Source organism: Toxorhynchites rutilus, chromosome 2, assembly GCF_029784135.1.
Source record: "Toxorhynchites rutilus septentrionalis strain SRP chromosome 2, ASM2978413v1, whole genome shotgun sequence".
Taxonomy (NCBI): Eukaryota; Metazoa; Arthropoda; class Insecta; order Diptera; family Culicidae; genus Toxorhynchites; species Toxorhynchites rutilus.
Window position 1 is genome coordinate 142,848,730 of NC_073745.1, and position 20,546 is coordinate 142,869,275.

General features: G+C 41.0%; 1 protein-coding gene across 1 annotated transcript; it reads left to right on the plus strand.

The window, feature by feature from the left end:
* Nucleotides 1-26: 26 nt before the first annotated feature.
* On the plus strand, nt 27-17,905 carry LOC129766191 (jerky protein homolog-like). Its single transcript, XM_055766701.1, has 6 exons — nt 27-123; nt 362-987; nt 1,047-1,169; nt 1,219-1,686; nt 17,566-17,623; nt 17,733-17,905. The coding sequence occupies exons 1-6, from the start codon at nt 27-29 to the stop codon at nt 17,903-17,905; spliced, it is 1,545 nt and encodes a 514-aa protein (XP_055622676.1).
* Nucleotides 17,906-20,546: the final 2,641 nt, after the last annotated feature.

Consider the following 20,546-nt stretch of genomic DNA (forward strand, 5'->3'; position numbering starts at 1 on the left):
ACTATTTGTTTGCAGTACTTATCACTATGGACGTGTTACCTGGATCGAGCCAAAAACGTAAGCAAAAAACACTTACTTTGGCAGAGAAAGTGAGAATTATAGATGATTTTGATAGCGGTGGAGGTACGCATGAGTTTTTAGGAAGGAAATGTGGTGTTGGGAAAACATCTGTATCACGGTTTATTCAGCGTAGAAACGACATTCGAACTAAACTAGACAAATATAGAGAACATGGAGTAAATAGCAGAAAGACAATGAAAGAGCAGAATTTCCCTTTAATGGAGGAGTCCCTGTATATATGGATACTTCAACAGCGAGAAGCTAATATCATCGTCAATAATAATATTACGGATCAAGGCAGAGTTATTATTCCGCGAAATTCAGAAGCGTGGTCACTATGAAAATCAACTATTCACATCTTCGGATGGCTGGATGCGCCAGTTCAAAGAGCGGTTTGGGCTGCAAGTGAAGCGTGTTGCAGGTGAAAAAGCTTCTGCTGACATGCAAGCTTATCAAAAATTCAAAGATATTTTGGGTGCAAAAATCACTGAAATGAAGCTGCTGGGGTCCCAGGTTTACAATGCTCATGACTCGGCCATTTTCGTCAAATTATTAGCATCACGAACCCTGGCACTCTACAATGAAAAGAACGTGTACGGTCGTAAAATTAACAAGATGCGTTACACCTTCATGCCATGCAGTAACGCTGATGGTTCCAACAAACTTCGATTGATGTTTATTGGAACTGCGGCCAATCCACATTCGTTCCCAGCGAAAGAGATGCTCCCAGTTTCGTATTACAACTCGAAAAAAGCTTGGATGACAAGAGATTTGTTTCGGGAGTGGTTTAACAACGAGTTTGTTCCGGCTGTTAGGAAATTTGCTAGTGAGTGTTCCTTGGAACCAAAAGCGCTTCTAGTACTAGATAATTGTACGGCTCACTATACAGGAAACGACGATTTGGTTTCGGATGACGGATTAATCAAGGTGAGAGCTCTAGAAAAAAAAATGGTAAACCGCTAATCTGATCTATTTATTTTCTTTAGGTGATTTATCTTCCGCCAAATGTCACCTCAGTGTGTCAACCAATGGACCAGGCAGTGATCAATGCTGTCAAAGCACGGTATAAGCGAAAACTTATGCTTTGCTTACTATTAGAAAACAAAGAGGTTGACTCAAAAATTTGAGGACCGACTCAAAAAAATATCGCTGATGCAGAGCATTGACTGGCTGTCCTCTGCGTGGAATGAGATCAGTCAGAGTACGATTAAAAACTCCTGGAAGAAATTGATAGACCAGTTTCCGGAATGTGAAGCAACATCTGATGATTCTCATGAACCTGATTTGAATGCCGACTTGAAAGCTTTGGTCACAGCGGTGGATTCTCTTGCTGGAACCTGTACCACCAATGAAGAGATAGAGCTGTGGAAGAGCGATCAGTTTTACGATGTTGACAACAATCCTGCCTGGCTTACAAGCATGGTATTCAATGATCAAGAGATTGTTGATTCAGTATTGCGTGAAAAAGTTACTCCAGTTGAAAATTCATTAGCAGAAGAATCGATCGAAACGTTTTCCGAGACACCGCCTGTGAGTATTCGAGACCTGCTAGAAGAGCCGACGTTTTCTGATGCACTCAAGCATCTGGATGCTTTGTTGCGATTCGTGAGGAACGATGCTGCAGATGTGAGTCGTCTCAAATCGCTACGAACAAAATTGATTGAAAAAGAATGGCTGAAGACTACAACATAGTTTGTTTTTTTTTTATTTCATTTCACTATAATTAAATGTTGTTTTTATTAAATTTTTCTTCAAGTGTTTTTGTCCATCGGAAATAAATTTAAATTTTAGAACATCTTAAATTACATCCGAATGCCCCTCACAGCAAATCTTCCATTTGAATATGGCGTCGTTTGTTTACGAAATTCTGTTTTTTAACTGGTCCAAGGACCAGTTAACGTTCGCCCAGTTAAACAGCAGACCAGTTAAACCAGGACCAGTTTGCGAACGATTACTGTATAACCGTAAGGTTAACATGGGTTTACCATTGGCTTAGTAATCATTCGTTTGTATGGATTACATTATTGATTGGATGCCACAATTTCAGTACTCAATTGAATTCAACATATTTGCTTTGTAAGTGAAGAGTTTGAACATGCCATGTAAGGTCAATTCATGCATTGTGATGGATTATATTCTTCGTTACAAGTAAATTTAATTATCATCCTTTCATGTTTGGTATGATGCCTAGGATTCCAGAGTAAGTGAACGGAAGAATTGTCAAACTTTCATTGTATTTTTAATTTCCCTCCGGAGTTATTGCATTTCTCAAGTGTACGTACTTCTCAAACCGCGAATTTGATTGATTTGAATAACTGCGAGCACTCAGTTTCGGTTTTGACATGCACGTTGCCTAATCATTAAACGGTATGCGTGGAAATTCGGTGAGCAGAAAATATGAAGGCATGCCTTCCAATGCACTCTTGAATAACCGAGCCAAAGCATTGTATTCGTACCGACTTTTATAGTCCGTGTTAGGAGAACCCATTCCGGAGTGCAAAAAAATGCGGGTACAGAATTACCCCAGTTTGCATGAATCAACAACATCAACTTCTACTTCTTATCCTACAGATGCTTAAACTTGAAAGTCCATTCGCCTCTAATATCTGAAATGACAATTTTCTCGGGCTCCTCAGTTCAGATGTCCGTGTCAGGGAAACATTTTTCGCTCTGCACGAAGGCAAGCGCATCGCATCACACTTGCACTTGCACAAAGGATACTGAAATACTGAAATTAACCGGAAAAAATGAAAATTTCCAAGCATGTCCGCGGTTTAGTTCAAAGTCCGTTGGATTATCAACCTCCATTTTGACATCTTAACATTTTTTAGGTCAAATCAATTCCTAGATAGAGCAGATTCGAAGCTGCCGTGGCCGAGTGGTTGGCACCTCACGTTGTCAGGTTCAGGTTCGAATTCCGTTCTGGTCGGGAGATTTTTAGTCTTAACCCTTTGCCATATGATTTAATTTCCAACAAGAGGGCCCAAACACGAGCACAGTGAGTCGTTTCGATACTCTGCTGAGTGTGTGTATCTTACTTACGATCGTAGCAGTCCCGCATCATCACACGCATGAAGCATGTATCCATTTCACATCGATTGAAGACGAGTGAGGTTCGATTTTGTACGTTCTAGCACAGTCTAATCGCCACGAGTGTGGTTCGACGTTATACGCGAAGGGGTTAATTTGCACCGATTTGCACTGGTACCGATACTGGTACTGGTACTGATTTATCTCTTGCTTCAGCTTCATTAAGTTATTGCAGGCTCTTTTGAAGTATGTTCTATTTTCCGAAAAGAATTCATCAGGTGCTCCTCGGTACCGATGGACCTTCGAATTGCCATAAGACACGACTACATGGTGAGGCTGAATACGATCTCGAGATGGACTACTCGCCGTCGATTACTGCTACGAAGAGGGATTCAGTTATGATCAGCCCCTCCTGCTGGCATGTATTTATTCTTAGACGTATTGATCCTAAGCCTAATCCAAGTATGTCCACGGTGAAGCGAGGCAAATAAACTGACTTGATTTCATGGCCCGTATGTTGAAGTTCGCTTAGCATCCTTCAGCGCCACATTGAAGATCAGAAAAAAAGGTCCTTGTCGAAATCCACTGTGAGTCTTAACCGATTCCAACAGATCGCCCCCGAGATTCGCACAACGCACCGCACACCGCTCATCGTTGCCTTAAACAGTCTTGTCAGATTTTAGAGAAAGTCGTGTTTGTCCTTGATTCTCCATAGGTGTCGTCGATTGTGTCATATGCGGCTTTGAAGTCGATTTGATACTCGCGGCACTTTTGAATGATCTGTTGCAGTGTAAAAATCTGGTTCGTCGTCGATTAACTCGAATCCGGCTCTATAACTACATCCAAACCAGCGTTGGCAGAAATCATATCATCTTCGGCAGATAAAATGCATTTTCGTGTGCTGAAGGGAGAAATGAACAAATGTGAGCATCTTTTACAAAAGTTTTGAAATGTTTGTATGTATGAGTGCATCTCTCTTTTAGTCAGACTGAACGTCAGCATGGGGTTGTACCCAAGAAATAGTCCAAACAAAATAAAGCGGAGATCGAACCAAGGCCGGCTGTTTTACATGACTGGTGCTGTTGCATAAATGCGTGATTGAAATTTGGATTTAATTTATGCTCAATTTATTCCCAGAGAAAGAGTTGTCCCCCGGTGCTCCCGTGGTCCAGCGGTTAGCGTCCCACATTATAATGCCGGGGGATTTTCCGTCAAAGAAATTTCTTCCGGCTTGCACTGTGGTCACGCGTATTCTAGAACTTGCCATTCCAGAATACATTCAAGGCGTTTTATCCGGCATAGAAATCTCAACTAAGTACTACTAATAAAAATGACGCAAGTAATACCTACGTTGAGAAGGTCAAAGTTCCAGTGGGGACGTTAGTGCCATCCAAGAAGAAGAAGAAGCGTGAGCGAGAAACAAAATAGTTCGTTCTTTGTTTTCTTACATAAGCCAGTTATTGAATTTTCAAATATTTGTTGGCTTTTTGAAAGAGACAAAGTAAGGACCGTATTGTTAATTATGGGTAAGTCTCAGTTATCAGCATATCTGTGATTTGGGTTTTCGATTAGAGGTGAATGGAATGCAAAGTTCAATATCTCTTTAATACAAACTAGATAGATATCGTTTTTACTATGAATGCAACAAACAGAGAACTGACAAAGGAAGAAATATAAATATCAATAAGAAAATTAGCGGAGACGGAAGGAGTGCTTACTTATTCAAGTGTTCAAAATGATATCGAGTGTTGAAGAATCCATCCGGTCGTGGGAGAAAACCAACATTCTTGGAGAATTTTTGCTCGTTCGTGGATGGGCGTTGAACCTCCTAATTAGCGATCTGAACTCCTCCTGGGTGTCTGTATTACCATATCTATAGAATCATCTGTATTTTGAATGAGAGTCATCTCTTTTTGGTAGGGGAAATGCAGGGGAAGCTGGTAAAATGAACCAGTGCTTAAATTTCAAAAATTTAACTGAACTCCAATTGATACTTCTTGACCACCCTATTCTTGGAACATATGAAGCTATTATAGGTACTCTATTATGCATGAATCTTTCAAATGTTGAAAATAATAAACAAAAACAGAAACGGTAGCCATTCGAATGTAGTTTTGCGCGCATCGAATTTAAAGGATTTTCGTGAAATCTGGATTATTCAACCTGATATCTTCGACAAATCATCGGTTTGGACGACTGCTCACATATTATAGGAGAGATCAACAATTATTTTGTTTGATTTCAGCGATTAATTCGCATTCGAAATTACTTTGTTGCTTGGGGGTAAAATGAGCCACCACTGGGTAATGGCTCACAATGTTATGTGTTCTGATATACCTTATCACATGTTGCTTTTTATGGGGTTCCTTCCGTGGCCCTTTGACCCTGGAAAAATATGCCTCCCCAATCCAAACCCAGCCTTTTTAAACCCAGTCTCTTTAGTTTCTTACTATGTCTTCGTACGTATTAGAAAATTTCAATTGTGGCTCTAGGTGAATATGTCCAGCTTATTTTATACGTGTACCTACCATTTCAATAATGATTTAAACAAATTTAGGTAAGAAACAACGTAAAATCTATTCCACTTAGCATGATATGTGATCATTTTCGCCGCACACTAAAAATATTGTCCGATTTGACAGCTGTTTTCTTTTAACGAAAATTGTACTGTTTTTTATTTTTATAGTAAAAATCGTTCGATATCTTGAACAACACTTAGTTAGGCTAGAATATTCTTCGAAAAACGGAGATTGTAGCGGTATGTGGATGTAGTAAAAGGGCATATTCTATATGGTGTCCATTTTATCACCTCTTCCCCTATTCATATTTGGTGTGATGTCTCGCTTTTCCATGTTCGATCTGAGGCGAAAAGATGCAAAAGTTTGTGTCATCGGTTAGCGTTGCAATTTTTTTTTTTATCTGTATTATAGTGACTTTCAACTCATTTGGCTGGTTCGTCACTTTTACTTCCATTTTTGGAATAATGTCGGGAGTGAGAATTGAACTCGTGACCTTTAGCGTGAGAGGCATGGATGTTGCCACTACGCCAGATCGCCTCCACAGCGTTGCAATTGATAAATAATACTGTTTGTCATTCGATTTTTACACTCGTTAACAATCTATTCATTCTTCGCCGATTGCCCGAAGTAACCAGACGAAGGAAAGTCGCGTCCAAGTTCCGTTATCGGTTACCGCGTGATTGTTGTTTTTTTGCCGCTGAAGAGTTCATTTCACTATCTGGATAGTGAGTGAAGTGCCCTGCCTGCAAGTGGATAAAGGCTTTCATCCTCGGAAAGCCAAGCATTGGTTTTTGTTTTGTCGCTGCTTCGCCGACATTGGAGATTTCGCCGAGTCATCGTGCCAACAGTGACAGTGCGGGTAAGCTTTCACCGACGACTGTGTGTAGTGGTGTCGTAGGCACATTCCCACCACCAACGAGCTTTCAGCACGCTCCCGTTCATCTGCACTGGAGTGCGTTCATAGGTGAATAAGATTGAATATACTGAGAGAAAATATTTAATAATTATAAGTTTTTTTTTTTTTTTTTTTGTTTTTGTGAATTATTTTATTGTGAAATATTGTTTAAAAAAATACTTAGAATATAAGTGAAAATTTAAAATGGCAGAGAGTGGGGGACCTTCGGATATGGAGGTCTCTGACTCTAGTTCCCTCCTAACAGATAAAAAAAAGTCACTCAAACGTGTTCCAAATACGGAAGATACTTCTTCTGGGGACGAGTCAGCTAACCCTACCAAGCCTCCCTCCAAAAAACTAGCAAATCTCCCATCTGCCCTTAACGATCCCACTCTACCTTCAACCTCGTCTTCTCCCTCTGTTCTTCCCGCTCCTTCTCAACCTTCGCCTTCCCACTCTCAATCCCCGTCCTCGCCTTCCCCCCCTGTTATTCCCACTCCCCGTGTAAAGGTCTATCCAGAAGATGCGCCCGGAACTGGTCCCTGGGTTGTTTTCTTCAGGCCTAAGCCAAATGGAAAGGCGTTGAGAGTCATGCAGATCGCGAAAGATCTGGCAAGGTATACCTCCGTTTCGGAAATTTCGAAGGTTAGACCAAACAAATTGCGAGTTGTCGTGAATGATCGAAAAGACGCAAACAAGATTGTTGTCGATCAGCATTTTACAATTGAGTATCGGGTCTACATACCCTCTCACATAGTCGAAATTGAGGGTGTGATAACCGAAACGGGCTTGACGTGCGAATACATTACGAGTGAAGGTACCGGCCGTTTTAAAAAACTGCCCTCGACGACTGTTAAGATCTTGGGTTGCCGCCAGCTCGGAACAGTCTCCCATGAAGGAGAAGAAAAGAAATTTACGCCGTCCAACTCGTTTCGAGTCACCTTCGCTGGTTCAGCTCTCCCTGACTACGTGATGGTAGATAAATTGAGGTTAGCCGTGCGACTTTTTATTCCAAAGCCAATGACTTGTCTAAAGTGCAAGTCAGTTGGTCACACGGCTGCTTATTGTGCCAATAAAGAACGATGTGCCACTTGCGGAGAACAACATGAGGGGAAATCCTGCAGTGCGACTGAGCATAAGTGTCCATATTGCGGGGGATCCCCACACGTGCTCTCAGCTTGTGAAACATACAAGGCTCGCTGGGAGAAACAGAAGCGCTCTTTGAGGGAACGCTCTAAACGCACTTTCGCAGAAATTTTGAAGGGCGCTTCTCCACTGGCTCAAGAACAACAACCAATCAATACACACAATGTCTTCGCTACTTTGCCAGTTGACGAAATGGAAGCGGATACAGCTAACGGGGGCACGCCGTTTATTTCTCAAGGGAATCCCCGGCGCAAAAATGTGACCACTCCCAAAGTTCAAGGACAAGTCCCTCCGGTGATACCCCCTGTTAGCTTGCCCAAAAAATCGAGTGCAGCGGATAAGCAAAATCAGGTCCCTCCTGGCCTCCGTGGTAATAGTTCACCTTCGAACGACCCAGCACTCGAGGGGACATCAAAAACCCCAACTGTCCCTGTTTTTCCGTCAAGTTCAACTTCCCAATCGGGATTTATAAAGTTGTCTGACCTTGTGGATCAAATCTTCACGTGTTTTAATGTTTCCGACTCCATCAGAACCATTGTCACCGCAATGCTTCCAGTACTAAAGACAATTTTGCAGCAATTGATGCAAACATGGCCCCTCCTTGCAATGATTATCTCTCTTGATGTCTAATTTAAATAGAGAGGTCGGAGATATCACTGTTTTACAGTGGAATTGTCGTAGTCTTATCCCTAAATTGGATACATTCAAATTTCTAATTCATAAACTCAATTGTGATGTTTTTGCTCTATCCGAAACCTGGCTCTCTTCTCAAAATGATCTCTCTTTCCACGATTTTAATATAATACGCTTGGACCGTGATGACAGATACGGAGGGGTACTATTGGGGATCAATAAGTGTCACTCATTTTTTAGAATTGACCTTCCACCTACTGGAGGGATCGAAGCTGTTGCTTGTCATGCAAACATCAGAGGCAAAGACCTCTGTATAGTCAGCTTGTATTGGCCTCCGAGAGCTGCGGTTAGCCGCAAGCAACTTGTTGACATGTGCTCACTCCTTCCTGAGCCACGATTAATCTTGGGAGACTTCAACTCTCACGGAACTGCCTGGGGGGAACAGTACGACGACAATCGTTCATCGTTGATATATGACCTTTGTAACAGCTTCAATATGACCGTTTTGAACACTGGGGAAACAACACGTGTACCTAAACCTCCTGCTAAACCAAGTGCTCTTGACCTCTCGCTTTGCTCGAATTCACTATCGTTAGATTGCAAGTGGAATGTAATCCAGGATCCCAACGGTAGTGACCACTTGCCAATCAAAATTTCTATCACCAATGGGTTGAATTCTTCTGAATCAATAAACATGGCATACGACCTCACAAGACACATTGACTGGAAAAAATATGCGGACGCGATTGCTCTAGCCATCAATTCCAGAGATGGTTTGCCTCCATTGGAGGAGTATAACTTCATTTCTCGTTTGATCTATGACAGCGCGGTTCGCGCTCAAACGAAACCCATCCCAGGTTCCACTATTCGTCGAAGGCCTCCCAATCCATGGTGGGATGGCCAGTGTTCCAAGCTTTATGGAGATAAATCGAATGCATTTAAAGCTTTTCGGAAACGTGGAACCCCTGAAAATTTTCAGAAGTATTTGGACCTTGAAAATCAATTTAAAAACTTGATCAAAGGGAAAAAACGTGCTTATTGGCGAAATTTCGTGGGAGGTTTGTCACGAGAAACGTCAATGAAAAAATTATGGAAAGTGGCTCGAAACATGAGAAATCGCTCTTCATCCAATGAAAGCGAGGAATATTCACATCGATGGATTTTTAATTTTGCACGAAAGGTTTGTCCCGATTCCGCTCCAGTGCAAAGAATTATTCGAGATATACCACAAGATAGGTGCGATCTTGATTCCGAGTTTTCGATGGTAGAATTCTCTCTTGCTCTCCTTTCATGTAACAATTCTGCTCCGGGATCGGATAGAATTAAGTTCAACTTGCTGAAAAATCTCCCTGATGTGGCGAAACATCGCTTGTTGAATTTATTCAATCGGTTTCTGGAGCATAATATTGTTCCAGATGATTGGAGACAAGTACGAGTTATAGCTATTCAAAAACCCGGAAAACCCGCGTCCGACTTCAATTCGTACCGCCCAATAGCAATGCTGTCTTGTATACGGAAATTGTTGGAGAAAATTATCTTGTTTCGCCTTGATCGATGGGTTGAAACGAATGGCCTACTCTCAGATACACAATATGGGTTCCGCAGGGGCAAGGGGACGAATGATTGTCTTGCGTTGCTTTCTTCAGAAATTCAACTGGCTTACGCCGAAAAAAAACAAATGGCTTCAGTATTCTTGGACATAAAGGGGGCCTTTGATTCTGTTTCAATAGAGGTTTTGTCAGACAAATTACAATCTCGGGGTCTGCCGCCTCTATTGAATAATATGTTATATAACTTGCTTTGTGAGAAACATTTGAACTTTTCTCACGGAGATTCGGCAGTAAGTCGGGTCTCTTACATGGGACTCCCCCAGGGCTCATGTTTAAGCCCCCTTTTGTACAACTTCTACGTAAGCGACATTGACAATTGCCTTACACAAAATTGCAGCCTAAGACAACTTGCAGATGATGGAGTGGTGTCTGTCGTAGGATCAAACGAATCCGACCTGCAAGAATCCTTACAAGATACTTTGAACAATTTTTCAACCTGGGCCATTGGGCTAGGGATCGAATTCTCCACGGAGAAAACAGAGATGGTGGTTTTTTCTAGGAAGCATAAACCAGCAAAACCAAAGCTTCAACTTTTGGGTAAACCGATCACTCATGCTATGTCATTCAAGTATCTTGGGGTCTGGTTCGACTCTAAATGTACTTGGGGGGCCCATATTAGGTATCTGAGTAAAAAATGTCAACAAAGAATAAACTTTCTCCGTACAATTACCGGCACCTGGTGGGGAGCCCATCCCGAAGATCTTATAATGTTGTATCGAACAACTATTCTCTCAGTGATGGAGTATGGCAGTTTCTGTTTTCAATCAGCTGCCAAAACACACCTCATTAAACTCGAGCGAATTCAGTATCTTTGTCTCCGTATCGCGTTGGGATGTATGCCCTCAACGCATACCATGAGTCTCGAGGTTTTGGCAGGCCTACTCCCACTAAAAGATCGCTTCAATTTATTATCTCTTCGGTTCCTCATCCGGTGTAAGGTTATGAACCCATTGGTGATCGGAAATTTTGAGCAGCTGATCGAGCTAAATTTTCATTCTGGATTCATGAGCTCATATCATGAATTCGTCTCCATGCAGGTTGATCCTTCTTCGTATATTCCCAACCGTGTTTGTTTTCCTGACTACATCAATTCCTCTGTGCATTTTGATCTGTCCATGAAGCAGGATATCCATGGAACATCAGATTATCTTCGATCGAGGATCGTTCCAACGATCTTCGATGCAAAGTATGGGGATATCAATTGTGATAATATGTACTTTACTGATGGGTCCTCTATGAATGAGTCCACAGGATTTGGAGTGTTCAACGAATTTTTTAGCACCTCACACAGTCTTCAGAATCCTTGCTCAGTGTATATTGCTGAATTGGCAGCGATACACTGGGCGCTGGACAGCGTCGCCTCACGACCTGTTGAACACTATTACATTGTAACGGATAGTCTTAGCTCTGTCGAAGCTATCCGTTCAGTGAGGCCGGAAAAGCACTCGCCGTACTTCCTTGAGAGAATACGAGAAATTTTGAGTGCTTTATCCAGACGCTGTTATGTCATTACCTTTGTCTGGGTCCCTTCACATTGCTCAATTCTGGGTAATGAGAGGGCTGACTCATTAGCAAAGGTAGGTGCAATTGAAGGCGATATTTATCAGCGTCAAATCGCCTTCAATGAATTTTATTCTTTAGTCCGCAAAAATACCATAGTTAACTGGCAACGCAAATGGAACGAAGATGAATTGGGCCGGTGGCTCCACTCGATTATCCCTAAGGTTAGCCTCAAACCATGGTTCAAAAGTCTGGACTTGAGCCGGGACTTTATTCGCACCTTCTCCCGACTCATGTCCAATCACTGTTCGTTAGATGCGCTACTCTTTCGTATTAATCTTGCCGACAACAATCTTTGTGTTTGTGGCCAAGGTTACCACGACATCGAGCACGTTGTTTGGTCGTGCGAGCTGTATCTTGTCGCCAGATCGAATTTAGTAGTCACCCTTCGGGCCCGAGGAAGGCAGCCCAATGTGCCGGTGAGAGACGTGTTGGCTCGGTTAGACCTTGATTACATGTCCCAAATATATGTATTCCTTAAAGCTATCGATCTTCGTGTGTGATTGTCCTTATACCCTTAGTTTTTCCTTTTCCTTTTCCTTTGTGAGAGATCGGATCCCTTTTTAAGAATAAGATGAAATGTAAATACATATTAGATATAAGATAGGTTTAAGAATTGAGTGTGATGAGTGTGATTGAGAGTGTGATTGAGAGTGTGAGTGTGATCAATGTCAACATATCCTCATATCCCCTCCTTTTCCTGAAGAAAATATGTCACCCTTCTAAACTCGAGTTGACCGCGAGTAATCGGTTTCCTATATTATTAACATTAGAATTAAGGAAAAATGTATATATACTAGTAACAATACAGTAAGGAGTTCGGCTCCTTTAAACCTATGTAACTGAGCCTGTAAAAATAAACGATTTAAATAAAAAAAAAAAAAAAAACAATCTATTGCAATATAGTTATGACATTTTCAATATTTAATGTTTAAAGTTGCTTTGAAAAGAGAGCTTCCAATTCCCCATATATTTTTATTGACTGTAAGGGTTGTTCCCTAACACAGACTAGAAAATCGGTCTAGCCCATGCTAGGAAAATAATGAAAGGAGATCACATTACAAAAAATCCATGTTGAGTCGTACTTTTCGAGATAAAGGGGGTGTCCAAATCACCCTCACTCACCCTACAGTGTATATGATTGCTGGCGCTATATGAGTACCATCGTCAAATCGATGAAATCAATTAATCAATGATAACAAAGCTAAGTTTAGCCGTTAAAATTTGACTTAGGAAGTGAAAACAGCTATTAATACAGATTTTCTGAGAAAATGATCAATTGTCAGACCGAGAAATCAATAATTCGTTAATTTCTCAGAAAATATCAACACTACGACTTTGCGATTCTCTCTAACTTCGTTATTTGTCGTTCATCATCGTTTAGCGTATCGCATGTGTTGGTACAAAGGGGACGTGTGTCACTTTTTTAACACTTTCGGTCTGACACACCGACGCGAGTATAGGAGTAACTTTTTTGGACAAGTGCCATTTTTCATATTCTAGAATATTGTTGAATAAAAAGTATAAATTAATGTTAGCGGCGTGGAATATTTATTGAATATAATGCATAAGATCATTACCGGACTATTCTTATTTGATTTCAGTCCCTTTTGTAACTGAATTGAACGGATCCATATATTAATTATTCGTCGATATATTCGTCGTTAGATTCATACGTTCAAAAGCAAAATATGAATGTTTGACTTTCGTATAGTTTATCGCTAAATATAATGGTGATACATATGCACACTTGTGAAAGAATTTCACTTGTGGAAGAATTATAAACAGTAAACTATAAACTAATCGGTGGCTTATGGTAATTTTTACCAGTTACAGTTTCGGGGATATTTTTTTATAATGGACAGTATCTACACGTGCTCCCGTGGCCGAGTGGTTAGCGTCAAACCTAACATGCCGGGGGTTCGGGATCGATTCCCGTTCTGGTCGGGGAAATTTTTCTTCAAAGAAATTTCCTCTGACTTGCACTGTGGTCACGCGTATTCTAGAGCTTGCCACTCAGAATGCATTCAATGCGTGTTATTTGGCATAGAAATCTCAACTAAGTACTAATGAAAATGACGCAAGTAATACTACGTTGAGACGGCGGAGTTTCTCTAGGAACGTTAGTGCCATATAAGAAGAAGAAGATCTACAAGAAAACAAGAAAAAGAAACGGAAGTTCCTACAAATCCTTTTATATAATCTTTTTATACCCCATCTAAAAATGGCATTATATCTTAGTTTCCCAAGAATACAGAGACAAAGAATATTAGAAATATGTAAATTTTATATTCCAGAACCTGTTTTGATGAGGCTGATAGTCATCTATATTAAAACATAATAAAGACGAAGAAAACATATTTTTTGGAGTTTTTTCATTCAATTATACCCTCTTCTTCAAATGAATGCCAATAAAGCCTGAAAAATACACAATGGCAACATTACAGAGAAGTTTAATTTTCGGTCTGTGACACCGTGCACGAGTATACGTGTTATGATTTTGCACGCGAGTACAGGAGGGTTAAGAAGTGCTTAGTTAAAAAATATATTCTTTAGTAACTCGGCGGTATTGAAAGAATGCAGGTCAATTATAACCGACCAATACGTAACCATGGTACAAGATGGCGAAAAACACTATTTTTAAATTACATATACATTTATTAATTATATAAACGAAAAAGATTATGACTCGGATCTTTGTTTTTTATTAATTTTGTTAAACTTAAAAGAGCTTTATCAGTCTCTTCGCAGGTTGGATATGTGTTGTTTCCCTCGAATTACTAATTATCGAAGTATTTTTACTCTCATTCCGATATACTTCCCAATTGAAACACATTTACGACAATGAAAAAACGAACCGTTTATATGACACTCGCGGAATCGTGTGAAATATTGTAGGTTTCGATAACGTACACAAAAAACAAAACGGAAGACCCCTAGTGTAGAGTAAACGACTGGAACAATTTATCACGATCAATTTCCTGATGCAGATTTTCTTGTCGCGCCTCGTTTTTACTGCACTCGCTATTCGTAAACAGATCTGACAGATTGCTTATCTTAGCATCATGTGAACCAGTTTCCAAGTCCGCTTTTCCTTTCGCTACTATTTTCCGCCGCTTGCAAAGCGTTCGATAGAGCCAAGCTGTCGGATGGGAGAAATGCAAGGAAATGCGTTACTGAATTTGTCACGTTCGGTACCCTGCGATCAGATCAGACCCCAGACAGACGGCCGGACATAATGATTCAAGGAACACTATTCGCTTGATGAAGTTTGCATATATTTAAGTCTAATCTGGTCACGTTATGAAATGGGTTTAATATTGTCCGGAGATTAGGATTAGCATACCCAGGACTGCGTCCATCGAATCTTATCACCTTTAGCGGGCACTTCAAACCGTGTATCATAATAGCAGTGGCTAAGCGTCTCTTAAATGAATGATTATAGGTAATTAGGTGTAATACCTTTAGGTGCTTTCCGCTCCGTTTCCCTCCCAATCGGCTGCGCAGACATGATATAGGTCGTAATCAAGCGAGTAATTTAATTCAGTAGAAGCTGTGCAGGAGGTTAGCAGGGCACGAAGCTCTGGGATGATGCAATCGGTATCGCGTAATGATCGTTTCGTGCGAGACACTGCTGATCTAGATGCGATTCGCTAAAGAAAGGAAGTCCAATCGCTTCCTTGAAGTGCGGCTATGCGTGTTGAAAAAAGTTATGCTGGCATCGAATTACGTAAGAATAGACGAACGATAGCAGTTCGGTGACATTGTTCAAGTAAAAAATATACTTGACGTATAAATATCCTGTAACATTTTCAGTCATTATTTTAATTGGAATGTATTTACACGATAGTTATGACTTAGCTTATGTTGGTTGGACATGTATTATACAATCATTGCCTTCGGAGATCACGAATCACATATCTATAAACGATCTCCAATGTTTCGAAAGTGATACGAGATAATGCTTTCTCTGATGTTGAATGAAGTGTCACGCAAATTGTCGTGATGTTAAACCTGGTTAAAATTGTTGATATTTAAAATAGTCTTCTCTCGTATGTCATCCACCGAAAATGTTTCAAATGCCCATTTAATGAAATTTGACAAAACAAACGATCGGAAATGATCGTGAAATATAAACGCAAAAACACACCAACTCTTTCCGCATTTCAAATCATATATCATTAAGAAAAGTTTCGCTATGCACCGCATCAATCAAAACATCCGATACACTATAATTATCGATGCAATTATGCGAATGCAAATAGTCACGACGGCGATGCTGTTGGTGATCATACACATGTTTAAACCTTCCGGCATCCATGATGTTAATATTTCTTGTTGGATCGTATTTCAAATCGACAATAAATTTACTTCTGTGGCATGAATATTTTTCCACCAAAAAAACGCATGACATTAATTGATTAATGATCACCTAACCTCCCTTGTTAGAAAATTACGAATGGGTCGTTGGATGGCTTTAAAATTCAATTCAATGCTAAATCAGAATTTCACTTCGATTGTACAATCTGAAGTTAACAATCTCATTGCGAACAAAGTGGTATCTCAACTAGTTGAACTGTCCCAATAAGTAACCCATTCCCAAAGCAAGACAATGTTGTTGGTAAGACCCTCGATTGCTCGTTCAACAATCCTCCCAGCGTTGCTTGAAATTTATTCTATCCCCGCATGAAATTATCATTATCGCTGCGACGATCGCAGCGCAATCAACGTGGGAGTTTTCGGTAGGCCATCCGTCCGATCCAAATCCGTCGACGGTCTGCAATCAGTGAACGAACGGGTCGCGAACAGATTTATGCCACGATTAAGTCAGCTGGAAGTGCAATGACGCATCGAAGCTCCAATTGAGTCATGGTGTGAAAAGAATGAACTGTCGGCCGTAGACTTCTCGGTCGTATACCACTCAAAACGTCCATTAAAGGTGACCAACTTTTTTTATGTCCCTGAAAGTGTGTACAGTTTTACCATGTTATAACCGAGCATTTAGGAACTCATTTCTGTAGTTTATTTCCGGCTGTAATCTGCGCATTGCTGGTGCAATAATCTCTCAAGTTTATTTCATGGAAATCAGACAACCGGTTTGGACAGCGGTAAGAATAAACCACTCAAAGGAGACGCGAATTCACACAAATAAATACTTCAAACTCCGGCTTACTTACCATAGGCGGGTGGCAGCAGCCCACTGGTCACACAACTTCCCACGAAGCCGATTGGCGTGCGGACGTTTCGATGAGATTGTAAATTCATTCGTACGCACCTGTCGCGTGTCACATCGGGACACGACGGTGATTTTTATGGACAGTTTATATTCAGACGTTTAGCGATGGAAAGATAGAATACATATTGAAGTACTGTTGATACAGTATAGTGAACTCTTCTTTCTTCTTTTGCTTTCTTTTGATTGAAGGCATTCATTGTGAATATTGCATAAACTGGAATGACTATTAATATTTTGAATTCAATAATAATTTTAAATTAGAATTAGAAGTTCTAATTTTAATATCGAAAAGTTAGGCGAAATATTTGACAACTCTCATTTACTCGTTCGAGGAGGAAATTTCACCAATCATTTCGGATAAACAAATAATTATGTTCGATTCTGAATTATCTGTTCTACGTTTCTCTTTTACTACATGACCAGTGTTTCCAAGAGACAGGTGATCATTTGTTTCGAAATGCTCCGACTGCTGTTTTGTTTCTGACTTATACAGACCCATGGTTCTTTAGCTCTTACAATCCCAATGCGTTCAATGTGACCTCGTCACGGACATTTCGTCAACTACATCTCTTTTCGTTGTGTTTCAAAGCGAAGTTGCTCATGCACTTTACCGGAACATTCCATCACAAAAATATTCGTTTACCAGTCAAGACGAGCACCGATTAGGAAGCGTCCTCCAACATGAGGTGCGCCCCGTCACAGTCACCCTCGCGGGATTTCTCTTCCCAACGAAGCGCAGATTCGGCAATGCCCTCGATCATGACGTGCACTTCGTCACAGCTACTCTCGTAGGATTCTACTGTAGCACCGATTAGGAGGAGCCCTCCGTGAAGTTTGATTCACTCAATTCTTACTCCGTTACAACGACCCTCGCAGTTGTTCACATTCCACAATCAGGCCTGTTGCTTCTTGCTCAACCAGGTCGATAATGCCGGTATGAACCTGTACACCCATCTACCCATCTCCGGCCTGTCCCACTACTGCTACTCTATTGATTCTGCGCTCGCCCTTTTCGGATACCACTGATTTCCTCTCATCTATAGCACTCGCCGTCTTCCGCCAGAGTGATGGCAATAGGAATCATGCCAGCGACAACGAACACAGCTTCCAACTAGATCGTTCTACAGGTGCTTGCATCGTGCATCGCCTTGACCCGAAACGTACGGTCCAGTTTCCTGCGATTCCGATGGGTATCGAGAACCGCAGACCAGCCTAGCACTCCGTACCGCAGTATCGACCAGGATACAGTAGCTAGAAAACCCCTTTTGCTATTACACGATCCAGCATTGTCCGGCATTATTTTCGCTATTAGATAGATGAACTTATCCGCTCTCTCGCAGGCGTAGTCGACGTGGTTGTGAACCCTTTCAATACGGCAGTGTGCTCCGCCGGAGTGCTACCGCTGTACGGAGCACTGCGCCGAAAAGTATGCACATCGCGCTGGTGTGATCGATGTGCAGTATCACTCTCATGTCGTCCAAAGACGACGCTCGTAGCGAAAGGGTTAAAATTCGATTCGATTTTTGATAAAACTCCTCGGTAGGGAAAGGTGTGGTATATGGACATGTTAAAAAGAACTTCAATTGTATCTTTGGAAACACATGCTTTCCAAAATTCAAAAGCAGTTTCTTACAGTTCAATATACTGGTTTTTCGAAATAATTATATAAAAAAAAATAAAATAAACACATTTCTATACAAATGTCTTTTTCCATGGTTTTTTACTGGAATTAAAACAAGCCGAAAGTAGAACATTTTTATCGATGCTGGTATAATGGACATGGAGTGAGGGGAATATGGACAGGTTAATAATATACGAAGCGTAGAAGTTTATCGCTCGCGAGAGGAATAAGTTCTATGACTACAAAAATATATTATAGATAGAAATAGCATTTTCTCCACCGTTACCACGTTGTCCGGAACATTGTTTGTAGGGGGTTGTAACGGGTGTTAAATAAAAAATGAGAATTTTTCTAATACCTTTCAGTAACTCAAATAAAGAGCGTAAAATTTTCTTTCTCCAAGAAAATTGGTCTTTGGGCTCCCTAGAAACAGTAGGCGTGTTTGGTTTTGCTAGTTTGAATTTAGTCAAAGCAAAGATGGCGTCGAAATAGCACGTGCTCTGCGAACGCATTGTACAGTTCTACGAAACGCATTTCCAGCAAGGAAAAAAGTTCACGGTGGCACATTTTAAGGAAGAAAATGTACCTGCCAGTACGGTATATCGTATCCTGGGTTCCCTGAACGTAGAGCGGAAGGTCGGAAGTGGTCGTCCGGTGACGATAATGACGAAGCAGAGGAAGACATCGTTAAAGAAGCTGTTTGACAACAAGGACGCAACCAGCCTGCGTGACGCAGGTCGGAAATATGGCGGCTCCCACGTATTGATCCATCGGACCCTCAAGATGGAAGGAATCGTCTGCAGGAAGAAGACGAGGTCGCCGGAGTACACGGAGGAGCAGATTGAGACGGTTAAATCACAGTATCGGTGGATGATCAAAAAATACCGCGGGACGTCTTTCGTTCTGGACGACGAAAGCTATTTTCCGCTGTCCAAAACGCATATTCCAGGAAATGATAAATACTACTCCAGCACAAGTCATCCACACCGCCTGAAGTGAAATACAAGTTCAAGCACAAGTTTGAAAAAAAGGTTATGTTGTACATCGCCATTTCCGACCGGGGCATTTCAAAGCCTTGGTTTAATCCGAGCGGTCTGGCAATCAACCAACAAATCTATCGAGTAGAGTGCCTCGATAAAATCCTGCTGCCGTTCCTGAACGAGCATCACGCGGATGGGAAGTTCGTCTTCTGGCCGGACAAGGCGTCTTCACATTACGCCAAGAAGACGCTGGCGTATCTTGAGGAGAAAAAGATACCATTCGTGCCGAAAGATCGTAACCCAACCAACTTGCCCCAGTGCCGCCCAACAGAGGATTTCTTTGGCTCACTCAGTGCCCTAGTGTATAAAAACAATTGGAGGGCCAAGGACACGAAGCAACTGGCTACAAGAATCCGGAATTGTATCCGGAAAATGGACGTAAGTGCCGTACAACGTTTTTTTTTGAGAGCATCGCGACAAAGTTGCGTCGAACAGCAGACCACGGCCCTTACTTAAACATTCACTGACATTTTTTTGAAGAAAATACATTATGTTATTAATAAAAAATACTGAAATCAATGAAAAAAAAATGTTTTTTATATGTGATTGAAAAAATTCTCATTTTTTATTTAACACCCGTTAATAACTTTATAGCCAGGTGATGTATGCCAAGCAGGTATGAGCAAAATCGCATCGAAATTCGTTCAACAACACTCATTCACAGATAAAACTCACCCTTCTATTCTCCGTTTATGCCTCACTTTATTTGAGACAGAAAACATTCACCTATCCTCTTCGCAAAGTTCATTCTCGATTAGAACGGAAAAATACTGTCTCGATTCCGCTCATCTATTCTCAGAAGTTTTTGCATTACCTCATTTGCCTCTCGGAATGACGTTAGATGGTGATAGAATCAAACTGGAAACTTCTGCTTGAGCCAGCGAGTGTCTCTGTAAAATCATTCGGTTTTCACTCAAATAGCAATCATTGAGCTTCGATCGCGGCAGTAAAATATAGGTAGATAGTTGAAATCGAGTTGATTCCTGTGCACTATTACAATGCCATTTTTTTGTTTCTAGTATGAAACGATCTAAGCCAACGCAAAAGACCATAGTAACGCAATTTTATTTGTTAGCGGGGAGGTAGATTCATGTGCACTTCAATGCTGACAAGGAAAAGAGTACAAGGGAAAATAAAATCCTACATACACGCAGATTCAATCTATTTTGACTCACTCGTTATTTTGTTTCGTGCGA